Genomic DNA, 22,339 nt, shown 5'->3' with positions numbered 1-22,339 from the left:
GCGGCCGGCAGTCCGGCTCGGCGGGTGCAGAGGACGCGTCGGGCAGAGTGAGCGGGTGCGGCCCGGGGTCCACCGCGGAGGGGAGCGGCGGGGAGCAGAGGGGAGCGGCGGGGAGCGGCGGGGAGCGAGCGGGGAGGAAGCGGCGTGGGGGGAGGGGGGCGGCCGCCACGCCCCGCGCACGCCCCGACCCCCTCTCTCCTCGGCGCAGGGAGCCATGGAGCGCCTGGTCCAGCGGGTGCGCGACGCTTTCCAGAGCGGCCGGTCGCGACCCCTGAGGTTCCGGCTGCAGCAGCTCGAGGCGCTGCGCAGGATGGTGCAGGAGCGCGAGCGGGACATCCTGGCGGCCATCGCCGCGGACCTGAGCAAGGTGCGCGGGCGCCGGGCCGGGGCTGAGGACGCCCGGAGCGGGGACGGGGTCGGGGACGGGGTCGGCTCCGGCGGGAGGGTGGGGGTGGGGGCGCAGAAGGTGCCCCCCTCGCCCGACCGCCCCTGCTCGGACACCCCGCGGGCGGTTTGCAGACACAGAAGTGCGTGTGCTTTCTGGCTTCTGTTCGTGAATTGCCGTTTATAGTTTTGGCTGTTTTTCTGTGGCATTTATGGTCCTTTTTCCTAGGAATTCTTTTATATCCTGGATTTCGGTCATTTGTCGGCGTAATACATTGCAGATATTTTTCTCCGAGTCTGTTTCTTACCTTTTAACTTTTTTTACTGGTTCTTTTGAAGAAAGAGGTGTATTGGTTGCCGTTGTTGCACTTAAATTTTCATCCATGGCTGCGTTTTAGGTCAGGGCTCCTCCAGCTGGCGCGCTGGCGACCCCTGGGGACCGCGTTAAAATGCAGGCTAAGGTTCGGCAGGTCTGGGGCGGGTCTGAGAGTCCGAGTTTCTAATAAGCTCCCAGGTGATACCGGGCGCCTGTTTTGGAACCAAGCTGTGAGTAGCAAGGTCAGGGTAGTGCTTGGGCATACATATATCCCCCTGTGTTTTCTAATAATATTGTCATTTTGGTTTTACTTTTTCTAAATTGTTGATTGTATTACAGGTATCTCCTACCCCTCTCCCCCTTTATGTTTTTACTTTTTATGTTTATTCCACAGGGAACAAGACTTTGCTCTGGCTTTGTGAGTCTCCCTCTCCCTCACTTCCCCCAAAAGATTATTTTGAAGGGTAGTAGTATCTTAGTAGTAGTAACAACAGGAACTATAAAATTCCCTTTAGTGTGCTTTAGGTGAAGGGCTGTGGTATCAAATAAACAAGATGGACTAATTAAGATTTCAGAAAAGTCTGAATCATTTATTCTACAAGCATGAAATGTTTGTGTGAATCTATCTATCTTCCTATATAATAAAATCCTAATATGCCAATTGACCGAACAGCAGAACAACTGGTCTCTATGACATGCACTGACCACCAGGGGGCAGACGCTCAATGCAGGAGCTGCCCCCTGGTGGTCAGTGCGCTCCCACAGGGGGAGCGCCACGCAGCCAGAAGCAGGGCTCGCGGCTGGCGAGCGCAGCAGCGGTGGTGGGAGCCTCTCCCACCTCCGGCAGCGCTAAGGACCCCTCAGGGGATGTCCGACTGCCGGCTTAGGCCCGCTCCACACCAGAGGTCAGACATCCCCGAGGGGTACCAGGGTGTGAGAGGACGCAGGCCGAGCTGAGGGACCCTCCCCCGACCAGGGCCTCTAGTATGTGTGTGTGTGTGTGTGTGTGTGTGTGTGTATGTGCTAAGCAACCGGAATGACAGAATGACCAGTCACTATGACACGCACTGCGGCAGCCAGCCGGCCCAATCGGTGCCCTGATTGTTCCTCCCAATCTCCTGCAGTCCGTCCCCCCGCCGGCCCAGCCCCCAATCGGCCCCCCACCCCAATCAGGGGCAGGGCCAGACGGCCAACATCCTGCGTCCCTCCCCCCAGCCGGCCCGGCCCAGCCCTGATGGCCCCCATTGGGGCAGGCTGGCCGGACCCCACCCATGCACGAATTTGTGCACCAGGCCTCTAGTGTGTGTGTGTGTGTGTGTGTGTGTGTGTGTGAGATTACTAAAGAAATACAGTAACTTCCTTGCCCTCGAGAGTTTTAAATTTGGGAGACAAAATATACACAGATAAAATATGAGGATAATTATAAACTACTGTATTAAGGTCAAATATTAAGATGTAGGTCAAAAGCATAATTGCTGTGGTTTATAACGTGTGATCAAGGCAAGCCGTTATCAATCAGGGAAGTCATCCTGAAGGTAATGTTTAAGCCTGGTTTTAAATGCCTTGGATGAATAAAGAGGTTTTAAAGGGATTGAGTCTATTAGAGAGGGAGTTAGCAGGTCTGACAGCTTGGAGGTGCAAAAGGCATCTGAATGGCAAGCCAGCTGGTCTGATCATGCCCGTGTGCCCTGCAGGTGTGCCTGGCCTGAAGTTTCTGACACCGGGGGTTGAGTGTGTCGTACTTATGCAAGGTTTACTGTGACTCTTCTGACAGAGTGAGCTGAATGCATACAGCCAGGAAGTCATTACCATTCATGGGGAAGTTGATCTCGTGCTGGAGCAGCTTCCTGAGTGGATTACTGCTAAGCCAGCCAAGAAGAACCTGCTCACCATGATGGATGAGGCCTACATCCAGCCAGAGCCCCTGGGGGTCGTCCTGATTATCGGGGCTTGGAACTACCCCTTCGTTCTCACCATGCAGCCACTGATCGGAGCCATTGCTGCAGGTCTGGTGTCAGCTTATGTCTTTATACCTTTTCAGAGGGTCCTGTTCTCATTGATTGTGAATTAAGGATGGTGGCTAATGAAGTACATTTGCTTTGATGGCATGCCTTGGTTTACACCAGGAGAATTTAAGAATATAAAGGCGTGAGTGGAATTGGAGTCAGGCATCCATATGCTAATGTGGTTTCAGTTGCCAGCTGTGGCCGTGGATGAACCATTTGATTCTGTCTGACCATTTCTTCATTCAGATAAGGGCTATGGGAGCAATGCTGGCCTGGGTTTATAGTAAATGCCAAGAGATTAAGGTCTCATTTCTGCAGGATCCAGAATGGCAGCTTTCTGTTGACAAGGCCTGTTTGCCCAATAATTCCAGGGCAGAGAGGAAAGTCCAGGCGTGGGAGTAGGAGAAAAGTGATGGGAAGATAGAGGCGTGGGGTGGTTAGTGATCGGAAGACAATGAGAACTAAAAAGTTAGCATTGGAGATAGAGACACTGAGACAAGTTCTTAGGCTCAGGAGGAAGAACAGAATTAAGAGCAGCAGAAATAACTGGCGTACTTAGCCTGTACTGCCTGCATGAACACCATTTTGGTAGCTATTAAAAATTTAATCAAGTATTAGATGATACTGTTCTGCTTTTTGCTTTGTTTAGGAAATGCTGTGATTATCAAGCCTTCTGAACTCAGTGAAAATACAGCCAACCTCTTGGCTAAGCTCCTCCCCCAGTACTTGGACCAGGTAAGAATGCCTTGGCCGTCTTCAAAACATCTCTTTGTTGTGGGAAACGCCCATTTGACCTCTCTTCCTGTACATGTCATGGATGGCTGGGGATCAGTTTGCAGTTCCCTTAAGCCTCCAACAGTTGGCTTAATAAAAGAAGTTGGCTCCAAAAAAACTTAGAACAGCTCAGCTATTGTGTTTATGCAGTACACTTGAGCCAATGGCTTCATGGGCACCCCTGCTTCTTATAGATCCTCTTCTGCCTTTAGGATTTGTTTGATCTAACAGGGTTTTAGGTGTATTCAGTTGGTGAATTACTTAATGAGGGACTAGTACGGTGCTGGGTTCTGACCATCTCTGAATGGAATGTGACTGTATAAGAACACTTCGCTTTAAAGTGGGCCTGTTTGTGGCATGAAGCTACAGGAGGAAATGGCCTCCCAAACCAGAGTTGTCCCTCGGGTTAATGCTGGCATTTAAGAGCGTCAGCGTTGACTAGGGAAGATGCGCTCCGGACCACAGGTGCTCCGTCTCTGTTCGAGTCGGAGGTCCTCGCGCCACCGTCACGGAGCTGGGACTGTTGAGTTCTACGTGGAATGGCTGCAGGAAGGAGCCCTCATTTGACTGCCTTTGGAAGGCAACTTGGAAATATCATACTTGTAGTTGTCCACGTGAATTTATAATCTAACTCCGGCCCTTGGAATAATATTGTTCTTTGTTGTCTTAACCACAGAACAGGTTTGTTCTAATAGCTGTGGTTATCCAGCTCCGAAGGATGATGAAAACAGAGAGATGTCGTGAGTTGAGTAGGATTAGAAACCAGAGGACAGAGGTTGCAGGGCCTGCTTCGCCCCTCAGCAGGGGTAAATTCTTCACTGACCGTCCAGATGGGCATAGTAATGCCCACTCTGCCTCACTTCGCTGTTGGGGCATCGAGCACACATGCTCTGTAGATTAAGCCATACGCAAGTTAAAACAAAACAGTTGGGCAGCTGAACTCTGAAGTGCATGAGGACTGATTAGCCCTCCTAATTAGCAGGAGACCTAATTAGTGGAAACATGAGGTCCACAAACCAGCTTTTACTTCATGCCAGCACCTCAGAATGCTCTGAACACGTCTCCCTCCGTCTTCCTCGTCATCTGTCCTCTGTCGTTGCTCTTCATGTCGTTTTTCAAAATGCACCTTCTTTCATAGCAGTGCTGGCGACAGCACAGTCCTGTAGGGCTCAGCCCAAAGCCGTGGGACTTCTCCCAGTAACAGACGAGGAAATTGCCAAAAACACGTAAGCTAGTAAGTCACAGAGCGAAGAGTCAGTCAGATCTGACTTCAGAGCGAGTGTCCCGCCTGCTGCGCTTTGCACCCCAGTCCTCAGCAGGCAGTTACTTGGTTCCTACCATGGGCTAAGCCCTCCGCTGTGTTGTGGAGAGAGAATGTTCAGGTTCAGACATTAAGCGGGGACCTGCTCCGCGGTCGTTCGTAGCAGCCACTTTTTTCTCACCTGAATCCTCAACGTGCACAGTCCCCATCTTACACGTTTCCCTGGCCAAATCCAACCATTTGCTCTCTTGTGTCTTCGCTGCTGAGCTCATGTAGAAAACACTGCGCTCTCCACTCAGTCCCCTGGGGGTGATGGTTCTCAGATGCCACTGGACTCTGTCCCACCCTTGTCCTGCATCTGCTCCCTCTTCTATCCTCACAGGGCTGGTCTCCATCTTTTCTCGGTTTTACTGAATATTATATGTCCATGTTGAAGAAACTGCTCGTTAGGCAGTTGGATTAATTTGGCAATGCAAATGTTTATCTTTCTTTTTTTTAAAAGATTTTTTAAAAATTGAATTGAGAGAGAGAGAAGGAGGGAGAGAAACATTGATCAGCTGCTGCCTGCATGCCCCCCCAGCCCCGGGGGCGGGGGGCGGGGGTTCGAGCCCTGACTGGGAATTGAACTGGCAGCTTTGAGGTGGGGAGGACAACGCCCGACCAGCTGAGCCACACCGGCCAAAGCTGTTTTTCTTTCTTTAAGGACCTGTATGTTGTGGCGAAGGGTGGTATTGAGGAAACCACCGAGCTCCTGAAGCAGCGGTTTGACCACATTCTCTATACCGGAAGCACTGCGGTGGGGAAAATCGTCATGGCAGCTGCTGCCAAGCACCTGACCCCTGTGACGCTGGAACTGGGCGGGAAGAGTCCGTGCTACATCGACAGAGATTGTGACCTGGACGTCGCCTGCAGGTGAGCTGGCTCCCTGGTCAGGGGGGCGTTCCCAGCACAGAGGGGCCTTTCCCTAACAGGTTGATGTGTCCTCTTTGCTCTGGAACCCTCCGCCTCTTGGCCCGAGAGACATGAAGCTTTGGTGGTTGATGTCCTCACGGGTAACAGAATTCTTGCACAAACTGTCTCTTCCTGCCACTGCCAGCAGCGATGCGCAGTAGGTCCTCACTCCCTAGGAGTCACGGGAGGGATCTTCTGTACTGAGATTATAGATCTACAAGAAATTCTACTTTCCTGCTGGTTGGTGATCCAGGAAGTAGGTAATCCGCAGTATTGTGTATGCCTAATAAAATGCATACATTCCCAGCAGAAAGGGCATTCTGTCCACTTCTTAGCTGAGTTCCTTTGTTGATAAAACCAGTATTACTTATCTTTGAACTAAGATTAGCATTTTGCATCTGGGAACTAGAAAACCAAAGGTGTCAGGTTCTCTCTGCTAAATCAGGTTTCGCTAGCAGGAAGGACCAAAACCCAGAGGGCTGTGTGCTCAGGGTGGTGTGGCTTCTCTTCCCTCAGAGACACGGAGCAAGGGGGAGGCAATGAGGGTTAGCTGGGGTCCAGGCTGCCTTCGTACGCAGGAGTCTGCTTTTTTGCCAGAATATGGGACCCTCCGTTGGAGAATGTTCGTGGCCCAGACTTTGACCGGTCCATGGGCACAGCTTTCAAGGAGAGTGGCTGCTGTTCTGCGTGCCTGAGCCTCCTGCCAGCAGGACTAAAGCCGCAGCCAGGAGGGCAGAGCCTGTGTGGAACTCTGCCATCCCTCATGTCCTTTTGGCTGGAGTGGGGGGAGGAAGAGGGTGTGAGAGGCTATTTCTCTTTCCTGTAGCAGGCAGTGGTTTCTCTGCGCTCAAAGGACCGTTTCCCGTGAGTTGGCATGAGAATTTCCCCGCTCCTTAGAGTACTTCACATCAGTTGGAAAATGCATTCCAAGTTCCAGCCAACTGATTTAGAGACGAATTCTTAAAATATTTTTATTTTTATAAAGATGGCCAAGTGCCCTGGCTGGTTAGAGCATCAGCCTGCGCATGGAAGGGTCACAGGTTCGATTCCCAGTTAAGGGCAGGTACCTGGGCTGCAGGTTCGATCCCTGGCCCTGGTTGGGGTGCATGCATGGAGGCAACCAATCGATGTGTCTCTCTCACATCGATGTTTCTCTCTCTCTCTCTCTCTCTCCTCCCACTCTCCTTCCTTTCCACGTTCTCTAAAAATCAATGGAAAAAATATCCTCTGGTTAGGATTAACAACAACAACAAAAGATTACCAAGTAAGTGTTTGCACACGTTAGTTGAAAACATTCAAACAGCACAAAAGATGTAACAAATGAAGAGTAGACTTCATCCCGTGGCTCTGGGCTTTTCCCCTTCAGACGCATAGCCTGGGGGAAGTACATGAACTGCGGTCAAACCTGCATCGCTCCCGACTACGTTCTCTGTGAACCATCTCTCCAGAGTCAAATCGTGCAGAAGATTAAGGAAACGGTGAAGGTGAGTGTGTAACATGTCTGACTCCGCTGGTTTCATGAAGATGAGTCAGATCAGCTGTTTGCAGGCAGCATCCTTATACCCTCCCTTCCCCGGGAAAATCCCAGTAGTCTGTGTGACTACGTTAACTTACTGGCTAATTAAAAATGCTCCCTTTCCATGGAGTGTCTGCTGGGAGTAAGGGTAGGTTGGTGTTAAGTCCACTTGTCTAATTGATTTATTGATGGATAAACTGGTTAGTTGTGGTACATGCTTTAAAACAGCAATTTCAGCCTTTTTCATCTCATGGCGCACAAACTGATTACTGAAATTCTGCGGCACACCAAAAACTATTTTTTTCCCCCAATTTGATGAAAAAATAGGTATAGTTTTGATTCGTTCACACTGGACGGCTGTTGTGTTGGCTGTTGTCATTTTTTTATCTGAAAAGCTAAAGGGAAATAGGTCAGTTCCCCTTACTAAATAGTCAGGTATTGCATGTTTTAAAAACGCTTGCTGCACACGGGTAAATAACTATGTGTGTGGTTTTGAGAGCATGTTGCCAGGCCTTTGTGTGTAATCAGGTGGCATAGTGGTCATGCTAATTAAGGTTGCCAGTGGTTGTGTATGTAGAGTGTTTGGAGGAGTGAGTTAATCAACCACCTATTTCTAGTATGTTCTTGACATGGTTATTGGTCTTCCAGGTGTTTAAAGTAAAGATCTCTAGCGAGGAAATCAAGGAAGGCTGTATGGGAGGGTCCTCAGTGCCTTGAAGAAACACATGGTTTGGGTTGAAGAAAAGAATGGGATAGACCAGTGTGACGAGTTCCCCGTGGGAGGGGTCACTAAGCCCCCTGGGTGGGAGAAATTACTGGAACAATCGTTGTTCACTTGACAGGTGCTAACTGAGCACTGAACAGAAGGGTCGAGAACTGACCTGTACACCAGGAGTTTAGGGAAGTGCAGTGCTCTGGGCAGGGCCACTGGGCCTCAGGGGCCAAGGGGCTTGGACAGAAGTGAAGCGACGGAAGATGGAGCCAGATGAGGAGAAAATGAAGGAGCATTGGCCAGACTCGGGGAATGTGAGATGGCAAAGAGGGGATTAAAAACCCCTGTGAGACGACGAGTCCTTGAGAATCGGAAGTCGTGCTTTGTTGAGAATGGTGACGAACTTGGCTTCAAAGGAGTAAGACCCGTGGCCTTTGAGACATTTATTCTCTGAGCACAGTTCTCAACTGAGGTCACCAGGAAGCCATGTAGGAACAGTTCCCGGTCCTCACCCTCCAGCTGTGGCTCAGTTGGTCTAAGGTGCCACCAGCATGGAAAACCGTGGTTGGTGGCACGGGGGGAGGGGGGGGGCAGGGGGGCGGGCAGGAACATACATGTCAGCAAGCTGCTGGGATGATTTTTGTTTGTTTGGGGGCGGGTTGGTTTGTCTGATTTGAGAGGACGTTTATGGAAGCTGGGGCAGTGAAACAAGGGGTGCTTAGGAGAGAAGCAGCAGCAGGAGAGCCTGGGCCGGGCTGCTCTGGCTCTCTGGGGAGTCAGGGAAAAGGGGCCTTGGAGACAGGTTCAGGGGTCCCCTGGTTGCAAATCTCCTGGGGTCCCTTGGAGTTTAGGAGGTGCCCGCCTGAGCGGGAAGGAAGGCGTGGCTGCTCCTTGCTGGAGTCTTGCCAAGACCTGAGCTGTGTGTGCAGGTGGGCAGCAGTGCTCATTTTGATTTGAGAGTAAGCTGAGAGCTGTCATGAGGCTTTGAAGTGATGCAGCAATCCAGTCATTTCGTGTTTGTTTTACATAATAAATATTGATTCTATGGCCATCAAGGTTTTTGCCTTGTTCAGTTGACCGGGCTGTATTTTGATCTGAGTGGTTGCCCTGTCATCTGTGACGGATGGGAATGCCCGTCTAGAGAACATGGAAAACGATGGAAAAGCACACAGCTCAGCCACCTGCATGCAGAGGGCTGGATGGTAAATATTCTAGGCTTTGCAGGTCCTGGGGTCTCTGCTGCAGCCACAGCTCCGTGCAGGGAGCAGCCACAGTCATAGGGAAACAGGGTCCTCAGATGGAGCGAGACCTTCTACCTGCTCTCGCGGCCCCCCGCTCGGGCTTGGGCCCACAGGTAGACACCAGAGATCCCTCTGAGCCCGGAGACCGTGGGGAATGACAAGCGTGTGCGGCTGCTTGAACTCCTGTCCTTGACATGCCAAGAGGCCTGGATGTGCCTCGATTGCAGATTCTCGATTGCAGATTCTCCGTGACTGGCAGTGGGTGACATCTGATGAAGCCATTATAAGTTGAAAATATAAGTGGAAGTTGGTTTGGCACCTAACCTGCTGAACATCCCCGCTTCGTGCGGCAGAGCTTAAACGCGCTCAGCACTCACATTAGCCTGCTCTTGGGCACAGCCACCGCTGCTGCTGCCGCTGCCGCCGCCGCCCAGCCGGAGATAGTGCACACCGCACCTCACTGGCCCGGGAAAAGGTCAAAGTTCCAAGTACACTTTCTGCTCAAGTTGTGTCACTTTTGTGCCGTCAAAAAGTCAAAAGACCTGGAGTTGAACCCTCAAAGTTGGGAACAGTCAGTACCATTAAAGCACTTGGTGGGGGGAGATGTGATGATATAAAACCAGATCGATTTCTGAGCATGAGTGGATTTTGTACTTTTAAAGAAGTTGAAATATGGGTCTTTTGTGACAGTTAAACACTATTGCTTTAAATAGGAATTTTATGGAGAAAATATAAAAGAATCTCCTGATTATGAAAGGATCATCAATCTTCGTCACTTTAAGAGGCTCCTGAGTTTGCTCGAGGGACAGAAGATCGCTTTTGGTGGGGAGACGGATGAGGCCACCCGCTACATCGGTAAGGGGAGCCCAGCCCCTTCCTCGCGGGAGAGGGCAGCTGGACAGTGTTTACTGACACTGAGCAAACAGATATTTACTGTAAAATAAGCTTCAGTGCTGCTTCGGGTGAGCTTTACAGATGATCACATACTCACGCTCACGTTTAACTGTACCACGTGTGTTGCACTAGCTTTTCTGTATTGACGCATATTTTTCTTCCTAACTACCCCGAGAAGCAGAACTCTGTAATTACTTCCGGTTTACGCCTGGAAAAACTGCTCAGAGAAATAGCTGAGCCATCATTCCACAACTGGCCACTGGCAATGCTTTCGCAGAAATTATTTTTTGATCTGTCATGCTTGACATTATTTGTCCACTTTCTGTGGCTTTTATTTTCTGCCATAAATCTGTATTAGTTTTGAATTTTAAGCACCTTTTCCAGAGTAACATATAACAGAGGAATGACACATTGAGTTGGCAAAAAAGCTGCCCGGACCAGCTTTTCTGCTCTTATCAGGAAGGATGCTGCGCATTACAAAACCCACTTAGAACTCACAGGGCTCAACCCAGAGGAAGACTGTTCTCGGATAAGGAGCAGCTGAGTGCCGCCTGTGAAGTCAGTGGCTCAGTGACACCTCGGGAAGCCCCGTGGTTGGTCTTTCTGTCCTCCATCCTCAGCGTGCTGACTTGCCCACCACTCAGCTAATCAGTGGCCAGGGGGACGGTCATTCATGATCAGCTCAGACTAGCCAGGAGCTTTCCTCTGACCTGGAGTCAGGGTCACCTGATCTGAGCTCATGGCTGTGCAAGGAGGTGGACACCCACACCGAACCCGTTCTCTGACCCGGGGGAGCACGGCTGGGGGTGCACAGGGACACCCCTGAGTGCTGGCAGAACCTGTCAGAGACGAGGAGTAAGGGAGGCGCACAGTCGCTGCTGTCAGGTGCTTCCTTCGTAGTTGACCGTCCAGCGTGTGACAGGTCCCTGGGGTGTGCTGACCGGGACGCGCGGCAGGAGGCTGGGGTGCTCGCCAGCTCCTTCCGCGTCCACAGTGCCTCCCTGTGCCCCTGCCCGCAGTGGATGGAGCACTGAGCTGAGGGCGAGGGAATCTTGGCCTTTTAAGTATGTTTTCTTAACTCGTAACCGAATGGAATGCAGGTCAATGAGACTGCAGGAAAGCACTTGTAAGAAGTGTTGATGTGACCCAGAGGGGCTCTCTGTGCTCCCAGAGCTGTGCTCACAGCCTCCTGTTAGGCGTGTGCTGTGGCCAGGGTTAAACATGAGCAGGATGCATCCAGGCACAGCTCTTTCTCTTGGTTTGCATGGTGACCCCGAGTCACGTGCTTGCAGACATTCAGTTAGCACAGGCTCGTCCCATACTCCGGGCTTTCCCGGGCGGGTCCTTGGGGAGGGAAGGGATGGAGAGGTGGCCTGCTGAAACGGTGGGTGGGCGGTTTGCATCTCTGTCTCCTGTAGCATTTTCATTTGCTTATTTTGTTTTCAGCCCCAACAATACTTACTGACGTTGATCCTGAAACCAAGGTGATGCAAGAAGAAATTTTTGGACCAATTCTTCCAATAGTGCCTGTGAAGAATGCAGATGAAGCCATAAAGTTCATCAATGACCGCGAAAAGCCATTGGCTTTCTATGTGTTTTCTCATAACAACAAGGTAAACGTTACAGAGCGCAGCACACTCACAGCCACTATTGTAAGTCCGGGTCCCTTTTGGCAGCAGAGCCAGTGGTGTATTTTGTGTGATACTAGGACCCACCACCTCTTCTCAGGAAGCGTGGGGCTGTGGTGACTGCCTACCCCCTGGGGGTAGATCTCCCCTGTAATTGGGAGCCTCACGGGCCAGCATTAGAAGCTTTTCTGTGCCGCTGCTCAGGGCTGGGGGACAGCAGTCTCTGGCGCTGCCGGGAGGTGGTGCCATGTCTTCAGCTCCTCCTTGCTGAGCGCTGGCGAGAGCTGTCCGCCTCGCTTGCCGTTGGGGGGAGCGTCCAGCAGGTGAGCACTGTACGTGTGACCTCAGCCCGGGCAGCCCCACCCCTTTTCTGAGTGGCTTGCCCACGTGCATTCCAAGGGGACTGGCTGCTGCTGAGGGGCAGTGGCCTTGAGGTGGGCGTGTGGGGTCCAGAGGCTGATGGAGCCGGCGGTCGAGGTCTGAGGCGCTCCCGGCGCAGCGCTCGGGTGCGGGGAGACGGTGTGCGGGCTGCGTGAAGAGCGGGCTGGCCACACGCGCAGGCCTGACCTCTCAGAGGCCGTAGAGGTGGCGATGCGGCCTGGAAGCTCAGGTCCCGGGCAGGTGCGCTCGGTGGGTGGCCTGTGCGCAGTCCCCGCGGCGTTCCCGGCGAAGCGCCCGGGCTGGTCGGCTCCCGGGTGACGGCACTGACCCGTCAGGTCTCACTTCCCCATTCGGGTCTTAGGACACCATTTCTTCAGAAACCGGGTGCTAAGTCTTACATATCCGTTGCATTTCATAAAAGCTAAATGATGCCTAGAAGTCATATTCTGTAACTTAAAGCAGAGACGGAGAAGTAGTAACAGTTTAAAAAACCAGAGCAGAGACCGGACCCTCCCTTATTGTTAAAAAGGCTTCGCTGCCATTGTGGGGGCCCAGCTCGAAGGGCGATTCGGGGCTGCCTCCGTGAAGTGCGAGCCATGCGCCTGCCAAGTTCAGCAGGGGTCACGTTTGCTGTCTGCCCTGTGCGGGCGCCTCTCCTGTACGGGCTCATGGTTTGAGAAGAGCAGGGGCTCCCCGAGTCCTATTGGAGGTGAAGCGCGGCGCCCCCACGCCCCGTGCAGCCCGAAGCGCTGACCCAGCCTCGCTCTGTCCCTCAGCTCGTCCGGCGGATGATCGACTGCACGTCCAGCGGGGGTGTCACGGTCAACGACGTGATCATGCACTTCACGCTCAGCTCCCTGCCCTTCGGAGGCGTGGGTGAGTGTCCCCGCCGCCCCCAGCCGCCGCGCTTTCCGCGGGTGGTCCTCTCCCAGCGCCCTCCCGGCGCCCGGTGGCAAGTCCTCTTCCTGCTCCCTCCAGGCCTCTTCCTGCTCCCTCCCGGCCTCTGCTGGTGGCAAGTCCTCTTCCTGCTCCCTCCGGGCCTCTTCCTGCTCCCTCCCGGCCTCTGCTGGTGGCAAGTCCTCTTCCTGCTCCCCCCGGCCCTCTGCCGGGTTCCTCTCTGTCCTGCCACCACCTTTCATCCTGAGTAGCACCTGCCACGGCCTCCAATTATTTTGTTCCTTTTGTTGCTTTACGTGTTGATTGTCCTTCTCCCACGTTTAGGGGATTTTGGAGCCAGCAGTCCGGTCCCTCCATCTTGGTTAGGGAGGTAGTGAGTGGCAGGGGACAGTGCCAGGAGCGCAGTGCCAGGCTGCTCGCCCTGAGCTGTCCCCCGGGCACTCACCTTGGTGCTGCTCTGGGGCACAGCCTGTGGCTCCCTCTGGGCTGTGACCTACCTGCCTCTTTCACACCTGGGAGGGCTGACTCAACTTCTTATTTAAGGAGGGAGGGATCTCTTGGGGGTCGAGCAACATGATTTGCTGATGGATTGGAGTGTTTGGGTGTGGAGGGAGGTGGTGAATGAAGGAAAGGATGGTTAGTGAGATTTGGGCTGTAGTTATGTGGTCTCACTGCCCACATCCTTCAAGGATTAGAGGAGACTCCGTTGTGTCTGGTCTTCCGTGCCCGCAGGATCTGTGGCGCCCTGCGAGGCCACAGGGCCACTAAGTGCTGAGTGACAGGCTCAGTCCTGTCTGACTGGGCACATTTGGCACCATTGACCAGATGCTCTTCTTTGTAACAAAACAAACCTTCCCCCCAAATGGCTTAGTAAGAAAACTCGGGAAAGATAGAGGAGCCCGAAGAAACAAACTCAGATTACCCATAACCCACTGGCTAGAGATAGCCTCTGCTGATGTCTTTCACGTTCTTTTCAAAATGCTGACCTTTTGATCCATGTTGCCAGATTTCCCTGCCGCTTCAGCTGCCATCTAAGTGATGGACCAGTGAACTGCCTGCTGGCCCTGGGTGTCCGGGCTGCTCCATGATCCCGTACACGTGATGGCCTATGCCACGGTGCCGTACACGTGATGGCCTATGCCATGGTCCCGTACACGTGATGGCCTGCGCCACGGCGCCGTACACGTGATGGCCTGTGCCATGGTCCCATACACGTGATGGCCTGTGCCATGGTGCCGTACACGTGAGGGCCTGTGCCACGGTCCCATACACGTGATGGCCTGTGCCACAGTCCTGTACACGTGATGGCCTGTGCCACGGTGCCGTACACATGATGGCCTGCGCCATGGTCCCGTACACGTGATGGCCTGCGCCATGGTCTCGTACACGTGATGGCCTGCGCCATGGTCCCGTACACGTGATGGCCTGCGCCATGGTCCCGTACACGTGATGGCCTGCGCCATGGTCCCGTACACGTGATGGCCTGCGCCACGGTCCCATACACGTGATGGCCTGTGCCACGGTGCCGTACACGTGAGGGCCTGTGCCACGGTCCCGCACACGTGAGGGCCTATGCCACGGTCCCGCACACGTGATGGCCTGCGCCATGGTGCCGTACACGTGAGGGCCTGTGCCACGGTCCCGTACACGTGATGGCCTGTGCCACGGTCCTGTACACGTGATGGCCTGTGCCACGGTGCCGTACACGTGATGGCCTGTGCCACGGTGCCGTACACGTGTCTGTCCAGCACACACAGTAGATTTGAGATGTGAAAACTGGCCGAGAGCATGGCTTTTGAGAGGCAGAGACTGACACTTGCCTGTCACCACCCAGCGGTGTCACCTGTCGTCCTGGTCTTGGGTGCTTTCTGGGAGCTTGGAGGCAGCCGGTGGGTGCGTAGGGCTGTGGAGTGGAGCCACGTGGCTGGTCTGGGCTCCATCCTGGCTTTGCGTTTTCATCTCGGGCAGTACCCGCCCCTGCGGGCTCCCTCCCCTCTGGACTTGGGGTGATGACACTTAGTACTGTGGGGGGTGGTGAGTGAGGTCAGAGGCCGCACAGCACTGTCCCTGGCGTCCTGAGAGCCCTGCCGGGGAGCTGCCCACCTGCCCTCCTCTTGGGGAGCGTCCTGTTTTACAGGGAGGCCCGCCTGGTGGGGGCGCTGGGAAGAGTGTCCTGAGAGGAGTCCCCGGCGCCGGCCCAGAGGTGGAGCCGGTCCGAGGCAGCAGTGCCGCCTGCAGCACAACCTCGGTGTCTGTCCCTGTCTTTCAGGTTCCAGTGGGATGGGAGCTTATCACGGAAAACATAGTTTCGATACTTTTTCTCATCAACGTCCCTGTTTAGTGAAAAGTTTAAAGAGAGAAAGTGCTAACAAACTCAGATATCCCCCGAACAGCCAGTCAAAGGTGGATTGGGCAAAATTCTTCATTTTGAAACGATTCAGCAAAGGAAAACTCGGTCTCCTGCTCCTCGCCGTCCTGGGCATTGTGGCCGCCGTGCTGGTCAAGGTAAGTCCCGAGGCGCGTGCCGGCGTCAGGTCCTGCCTGGGTGGCCGCCAGCTGTGTGCCTGTTGTCTGGGGGGCTCCTGGGATCTTTTCATGAACTCTGGCTCAGATGAAGGCGGTGGGCCAGCACAGCCTGCTGGCCAGCCTCCTGTTTTTGCAAAAAGGTGGGGGCACAGCCACGCCCTCGCTGGCTTGGCCTCTGGCTGCTGTTGTGCTGAGACTCGCGGCCACAGAGCCCATGGCCTGCGGCTCAGTCGCCGACCTCTGGTCTCAGACTTCACACCACGAGGACCGCCTGGCCGAGTTCTGAGCCACCCAACCCTCTGGGGCTTTGCTCCTGGTGCCTCGGCTTCAGTTTTGTTGGTGAATGTGCCTGAGAGGGAGGAGGAGCTCTGGTGGCGGTGGTGGTGGTGAAGCGACCGCTGAGGGAGGTCTGAGTGCTTTTCCTCCAGATTTGACTCCCATACGATTCTCTTGGTGACAGCAACATAGACATGGGTTTGCTGAGAGGCCCTGACCGCCGCCTCCCAAGGCAGTTTGTGTCCTTGAGGGGCGAGCCGGTGCGAGCTGGGGTGGGAGGGCAGGCAGTGGTTCTGGGGCTGCCACTGAAGGAACTCATCTGTGAGGAGCAGGCTGGGGGGAGCGGCGGAGCTCGAGCGTGCCGTGGGAATAGCGTGTGTGTGTCTGTCCTGTTCCAAAGCAGCAGGGCTTGGGTGGAATCGGAGATCCAGTTGCATGTGAGGTCATTTGGGTTTTCTCAGAAACACCGGGCTGTGCTGAGGAGGGAGGCCCCACTGGGCCTCCTGGCGGCCCAGGGAGCCGTGTGAGCGGACGTGTCAGAAACCAGCTGTCTGTGGGAGTGAGGTAGGACTTCTTCTCTCTGTGCAGCGGGCTTGGGGCTGTGGAAGACAGTGTTCATTTGCCTTCGATTTGGACTTTGGCCCAGAGTATCAGATGTTAAAACTTAACTTTTCCACATTTCAAAAGGGTGAGTGAGGGTGGGTCGCTAGAATCTTAAAAAGTGTAGAGGTGCCGTAACCAGTTTAGCTCAGTGGATAGAGCGTCGGCCTGCGGACTGAAAGGTCCCAGGTTCGATTCCAGTCAAGGGCATGTACCTTGGTTGCGGGCACATCCCCAGTAGGAGGTGTGCAGAAGGCAGCTGATCGATGTTTCTTTCTCATCGATGTTTCTAACTCTCTATCTCTCTCCCTTCCTCTCTAAAAAATCAATAAAATACATTTTTAAAAAAGTGTAGAGGTGATGGTTAGCTGGGTCTGGATGAAGGTGCATCAGTTTTACAGAAGGACAGGCACGCACTGCCCCTTCCTCTCCCCATCCCCCCAGGCTCCGGAACCGGACCGCCAGCCAGTGTAGACCTGCAGTCGCTTTAGACACCAAACGCTTTGTTTCATAATTTGAGAATCTTCTAAGAATCTCTTAGTCACTTTTTGTTTTGTTTTGAGTTGTTTTGGTTTTTAAAATGTGACTTTAGGATTCATGGCAGCAGCTGGTGTGTACAGCTCAGGGCTTTCCATTCTTCGCCTTCCTGCGGCCCCAGCGCGCCAGGAGCAGCTCTTTGCCGGCAGCAGCCTGGTGCGGCTTTCTTCCCCTCTCAGCTGCAGCTCCAGGGCTGGGCTGGGCTGGGACTTCTTAGCCTCATGGCAGTTTGGAGGTCCCGGCTGACTGCTCTCGGGCCTGCCATACTCTCAGGAAGGCTCCCACATTAGGGTCTGGAGAAGCAGCACCGTGTAACAGTGCGTAGCTGCACCCGGCAGCATGGCTCCGTGCTTGAGCATCGACCTATGAACCCGGAGGTCACAGTTCAATTCCCGGTCAGGGCTCAATCCCCAGTAGAGTGTGTGCAGGAGGCAGCCGACCAATGATTCTCTCTCATCATTGATGTTTCTATCTCTCCCCTCCCTTCCTCTCTGAAATCAATCTATATATATGTGTGTGTGTGTGTGTGTGTGTGTGTGTGTGTGTGTGTATAATGTGGCTTTGATTCCTGACTTTGAGATCAACCTAATTATGACGTTGGGCAAGGCCTTTCCTTGGGCCTCAGCGTCCTCACCTGTAGGCAGGGCAGGCATCAGGCTTCCCAGGCCCCTCCAGCTCCACCTCTCAGCTCGCAGTCCTGTGAGCTCCACCTCTCAGCTCGCAGTCCTGTGAGCGGGTGTGTTAGCTGTTCAGGTTGGTTGAATTCAGTGAGAATATGGAAAGATTTGGTTTTCTTTTCCTCTTAGCTGCTTCTCTGCTATTCTCTCTGAGCTTGTATCCATTTTTTTTAAATCACCTTTTATTGTAAATACTAGAGGCCCGGTGCACAAAAATTTGTGCACTCAGGGGGGAGGGGGGGTCCCTCAGCCCGGCCTGTGCCCTCTCGCAGTCTGGGACCCCTCAGGAGATAACGACCTGCTGGCTTAGGCCTGCTCCTGGGTGGCAGAGGGCAGGCCCAATCCCTAGGTGCAGCCCCTGGTCGGGCTCAGAGCAGGGCTGATTGGGGAGTTGGGGCGCCGCCCCCTGTCATGCACAGAGCAGGGCGGATTGGGAGGTTGTGATGCCACCCTCAGTCACGCTCAGGGTAGGGCCAATTGGGGGGTTGGGGCACCGCCCCCTGTCACACTCAAGGCAGGGTCGATGGGGAGGTTGCGGCGCCACCCCGTCACGCACAGAGCAGGGCGTAACAGGGGGTTGGGGCACTGCCCCCTGTCACGCACAGAGCAGGGCCCATCAGGGGGTTGGGCGCTGCCCCCTGTCATGCACAGAGCAGGGCCCATCAGGGGGTTGGGGAGCTCCCCCCCATCACGCACAGAGTAGGGCTGATAGGGGAGTTAGGGCACCGCCCCCTGTCACACACAGAGCAGGGCGGATCAGGGGGTTGGGGCGCCGCCCTCTATCACCCACAGAGCAGGGCCGATCAGGGGGTTGGGGCACCGCCACTGTCACACTCAGGGCAGGGCCGATGGGGAGGTTATGGCTCTACCCTGTCACACACAGAGCAGGGCCTGTGGGGGGCGGGGGGGGATGGGGGCGCCACACCCTGTCACACACAGAGCTGCAGGGCGATCAGGGGGTTTGGGCACTGCCCCCTGTCATGCTGATCCGGTGCCAGGAGGCCTCGCGGCTCCACTGATCCCGGTGCTGGGAGGCATATTACCCTTTTACTATATAGGATAGAGGCCTGGGGGCCGGCTGGTTTGCCCTGAAGGGTGTCCTGGATCAGGGTAGGGGTCCCCACTGGGGTGCCTGGCCAGCCTGGATGAGGGGATGATGGCTGTTTGCAGCTGGTCACACACCCTTCAGGGTGGGGGTCCCCACTGGGATGCCTGGCCAGTCTGGGTGAGGGGCTGAGGGCTGCTTTCAGGCTGGCGGTTGTTGACTGAAGCTCCCAACCGCTCCTTTTTTTCTTTTTTTTTCTTTTTTATTCTGGGCCAGCTTTAGCTCTGGCTCTAGCTCTGAGGCTTCCGCTGCTGATTGCGTTCTATAATCGAAACAATGTATAACTCCAGCTCTGAGATCCCGGCTGGCTGAAAGCTGGTTTCTGGGGTTTTGTTTAGCTTCTATATTTGTTACAAAGTTTCTTAGAGTTGCAGCTCAGAGGCCGGCAAGTCAGGCGGGGAACGCTGGAGTCTGCAGTCACTGGAGCAAGCAAGCCTCATGTTTGCTTCCAGCTGCCTGGCTGCCGGCCGCCATCTTGGCTGACAGTTAATTTGCATAAGGATATGCTGATTAGCCAATGGGAAGGGTAGCGGTCGTACGCTAATTACCATGTTTCTCTTTTATTAGTGTAGATAAATGACCGAGCCTATATTGGTCATTTACTTGAGGAATCTTTATTATAATTATGTGTGGATGTGATTGGATTCATTTTGCTAGAATTAGGGTGGATTTAAAACACTTCTTTAAAAATCCTCTCCCAAGGATATGTTTTTAATGATTTGAGAGAGAGAGGAAGGGAGAGGGAGAGAGAGACAGAAACATCAATGTGAGAGAGAAACATCATTTGGTTGCCTCACACACACACCGACCGGGATCGAACCCACAACATTTGGAGTCAGGACGGTGCTCCAACCACCTGAGCCGTGAGGCCAGGGTGGGTCAGAAACACTTATCAGTAAATGGGAAACGGACAGCGTGAGTGCTTTTCTCCAAAGAGCCTTTCAGAGCCTCGGGCAGTTCCTGTAGACATTGGAACACACGCGTACAAGTGCACAGAGCCCCAGTGAAGTGCAGCCTGAGCTGCGGGGAGCGTTGCGGAGGGCGTGGAAGGGTCAGGGGTAAAAGGCTAGTTGGTAAGTGCCATTCGGCCTCTGAAAATTAAATATGACAGTTGAACTCTAAGGTGTGTGGCAGCGCTTCTTCAGCCTCGCAGTATGGCTTGGAGTTCGTAGGACTTTGGAATTTTAGTCGTGTTTTAAATTAATTTTTAAAGGGAGGGAGAGAGAGAGAGAAACATCGTTTGTTATTCCACCTACTTATGCGTTCATTGGTTGATTTCTTGTATGTGCCCTGACCAGGAGCAAGCCCTCAACCTTTCTGTATGGGGATGACGCTTTAACGAGCCACCCTCCCACCCATGGTGAAGCTTTAGTGGTACTGCAGCTGTCAGCAGTTCTCCGATTTCATGTAGCGGCTGCTCGCAATTCGAGGACAGTAAATAAGCATTTTTAACTCCCTTCTCTAGGCCAGGGCTGTCCCACTGGCCTGGAACAGGATGCCGCCGCCGGCACCAACCTGTGTGGTTACAGGCGTTGGGGGAAGAGCATAATCTTGACCCAGTTCACACCGCACGTAGACCCTGAGGGATACGCGACCTTGGATGGAACGCGTTTGGAGGTGGCATCCTCAGCTCCCGCTCCAGGGCTGCTGGGTAACCTGGTCTCTTTCTCCCCTGCAGGCTGTGTACTACTGAAGAGTGGCCTGCTCAGCCTCCTCGCTGCCCCCACCGAATCATTCCTCTGAGAAGCAGTTCATGAAGCCATAGGTTTAGCATCCTACCAAAAACGGAAAGAGAATATGCAGCCCTGCACTCAACCCTGACGTCATTGCCAAGCGCCATGGATGCAACTTGCATTTCAGCCAAATCCCAGCATTCCCCCCTGAGGACACTCAGAACCCGCTCTGGACTGTGCTGCCGGGCTGGGGCCGGGGAAGGAGAAGGTCTGGAGCTACCCCTGCGTCCCCTGGGAGCTCGGAGGAGCCTCAGACCCGCCCAGGGACCGCCTCCCCCCGTTCATGGGACATGGGACACCCCGCCCCGTCCCTGCTGTTGCCTCCATCACTCTGGAAACTTTCAAGAGTTCAGTCCGGAGAGATGAGGATGGATTTTCCCCGGCTCTAGAACTGGGGGAGCTGGGTCCCTGTCCCTCGTTCACCCCTTGGGACTTGTGGACCTGACCTCCAGGAGTTGGCCCGCCCATCAGACCAGTGGTGCTCCTCCGTTCTCGTCCGTTCACCGTCCTGCCTTGTGTTTGGTTGTGGCATCTCTTGTCCCTGCCACGGAGGCTTATTGTGACGGTAACCCTGAAGCATCCTGTGAGCCCTAGGACTTCCGGGAAGACAGTGCCCGTTTCATTCGGGTGTCACCTGTCACTCTCACGGTGTAGGCGTTACAGATCCTACATCTTACAAAACCTAACTGGCATTTTCAAACGTCGTAGTAGGAGTGCTGTACTTACCATTCTTATCCTCTGTCAGGGCCCTGAAATTGCAAGTTAGTGGTTTTCCAAGGGCAGATCTTTACGTTTTTTATTCTATAGCAACAATGCAAGTAAGTTTCACTCTTTAAGCTGCAGAGAGGCCCCGTGTGGGGAACCCATTTCCTGTCTGTCGGGGACAAGAGGCCTTGGGTGCTCAGGACCTGGGGGTGGTCCTTTGGAGAAACCTGCAGGAGGACTGGACGCCGTAGCAGTTGGCCAGGCTGAGGGGATGGAGGGCCAGCAGCCGCCCGCTGGGGAATGTGCTCGAGGAGCCCAGAGGCGGGCGGGCGCCCTATGGGGCCTGCTGAGGGGCTGGCGGCCAGAGCCCCACCTCCCCCCATTTGAAACAGACTCCGCCCACTCGATGAGAGAATGTAATTCACTTTATGGAATGTATAATCTGCTTCGTTGAATGAGTTTGTTCCTTGAAGACGGTCTGAAGTATGTCTTTATCACAGAATGAGGCGTCAGGAATTAATCACTACACTGGTTTAGGAAAAAGCTGCTTAAACTATAACTATAGAATAATCATAATTTCAAAATGGCATTTTCATTTAGTAAATTGTAATTATAATTTCTAATTAAACTAAATTATTGGCTTGTCTACTAGTATATTCTGCTTCAAAATAAACCATTATATTTGATGAAAGGGTATGATTTCCATAACATTCTTAGTGTGGAACCTCAGGCATGATCTTTGGGACAGAATTCTTTGATCATATATTTTCTCCAACTATAAATACATATTTTGTCTTTACCGGAGGTGGTGTCTCAACCTCCTTTAAGCCATGCGTCCTCGTGTTAAATTCTAGCTGAGGAGGTTTTCTCAAGCTTCGCTTTCTGCCCTTTGTAGTTTGGTTTTTATTTTTTAAAATACCTTTGTAGTAAATAGTTTTTTTCCAACTACATCCTCTGGGCTGTTGTAATTTATAATAAGAAATAGATATGGTCTCTGTCCCTGTTCCTGCCACAGAATTCCTAAGTGATGAGAGTGACTAAGGCGTCTTGTTAATGTTAATGGTAAGGGTTTTCGGACAGGGCCCGAGGATGAGGGATGGGAGACGGTTGCCAAGGAGACCAGCTTTGTGATTAGAGGGGTGGCACTTCCCAGACCTCAGAGCGGGAGGGGTGCCGGAGGTGGAGTTAAGTCACCGGTGCCAGTGGTTCGGTCAGAGCC

At 53.5% G+C, this 22,339-nt stretch overlaps 1 protein-coding gene across 4 annotated transcripts; it reads left to right on the top strand.

The window, feature by feature from the left end:
- Positions 1 to 6: 6 nt before the first annotated feature.
- ALDH3A2 (aldehyde dehydrogenase 3 family member A2) lies at positions 7 to 21,812 on the top strand. Of its 4 annotated transcripts, XM_006101399.3 has the most exons (12): positions 7 to 55; positions 209 to 367; positions 2,475 to 2,706; positions 3,356 to 3,441; positions 5,445 to 5,653; positions 7,059 to 7,176; positions 9,875 to 10,016; positions 11,502 to 11,668; positions 12,841 to 12,940; positions 15,231 to 15,466; positions 16,225 to 16,327; positions 20,361 to 21,812. In XM_006101399.3, the coding sequence occupies exons 2-11, from the start codon at positions 215 to 217 to the stop codon at positions 16,288 to 16,290; spliced, it is 1,509 nt and encodes a 502-aa protein (XP_006101461.1). In that variant the 5' UTR covers positions 7 to 55; positions 209 to 214; the 3' UTR covers positions 16,291 to 16,327; positions 20,361 to 21,812. The 4 variants fall into 4 exon arrangements, with proteins under 4 accessions (XP_006101461.1, XP_006101462.1, XP_006101463.1 ...); XM_006101400.3 differs by lacking the exon at positions 16,225 to 16,327; XM_006101401.3 differs by lacking the exons at positions 15,231 to 15,466; positions 16,225 to 16,327.
- The last annotated feature ends 527 nt before the right edge of the window (positions 21,813 to 22,339 follow it).

The sequence above is a fragment of the Myotis lucifugus genome, unplaced genomic scaffold (assembly GCF_000147115.1).
Source record: "Myotis lucifugus unplaced genomic scaffold, Myoluc2.0 scaffold_355, whole genome shotgun sequence".
Taxonomy (NCBI): Eukaryota; Metazoa; Chordata; class Mammalia; order Chiroptera; family Vespertilionidae; genus Myotis; species Myotis lucifugus.
Note: the sequence above shows the minus strand (reverse complement) of the source record. Positions and strands in the feature narration are given on the sequence as shown.

Coding starts and splice junctions, on each gene's coding strand:
- ALDH3A2 (XM_006101399.3), top strand. CDS start 215: ATGGAGCGCCTGGTCCAGCGGGTGCGCGACGCTTTCCAGAGCGGCCGG. Junction 2,707..3,355: donor GATCGGAGCCATTGCTGCAG/GTCTGGTGTCAG, acceptor TGCTTTGTTTAG/GAAATGCTGTGATTATCAAG. Junction 11,669..12,840: donor TGTTTTCTCATAACAACAAG/GTAAACGTTACA, acceptor TCTGTCCCTCAG/CTCGTCCGGCGGATGATCGA.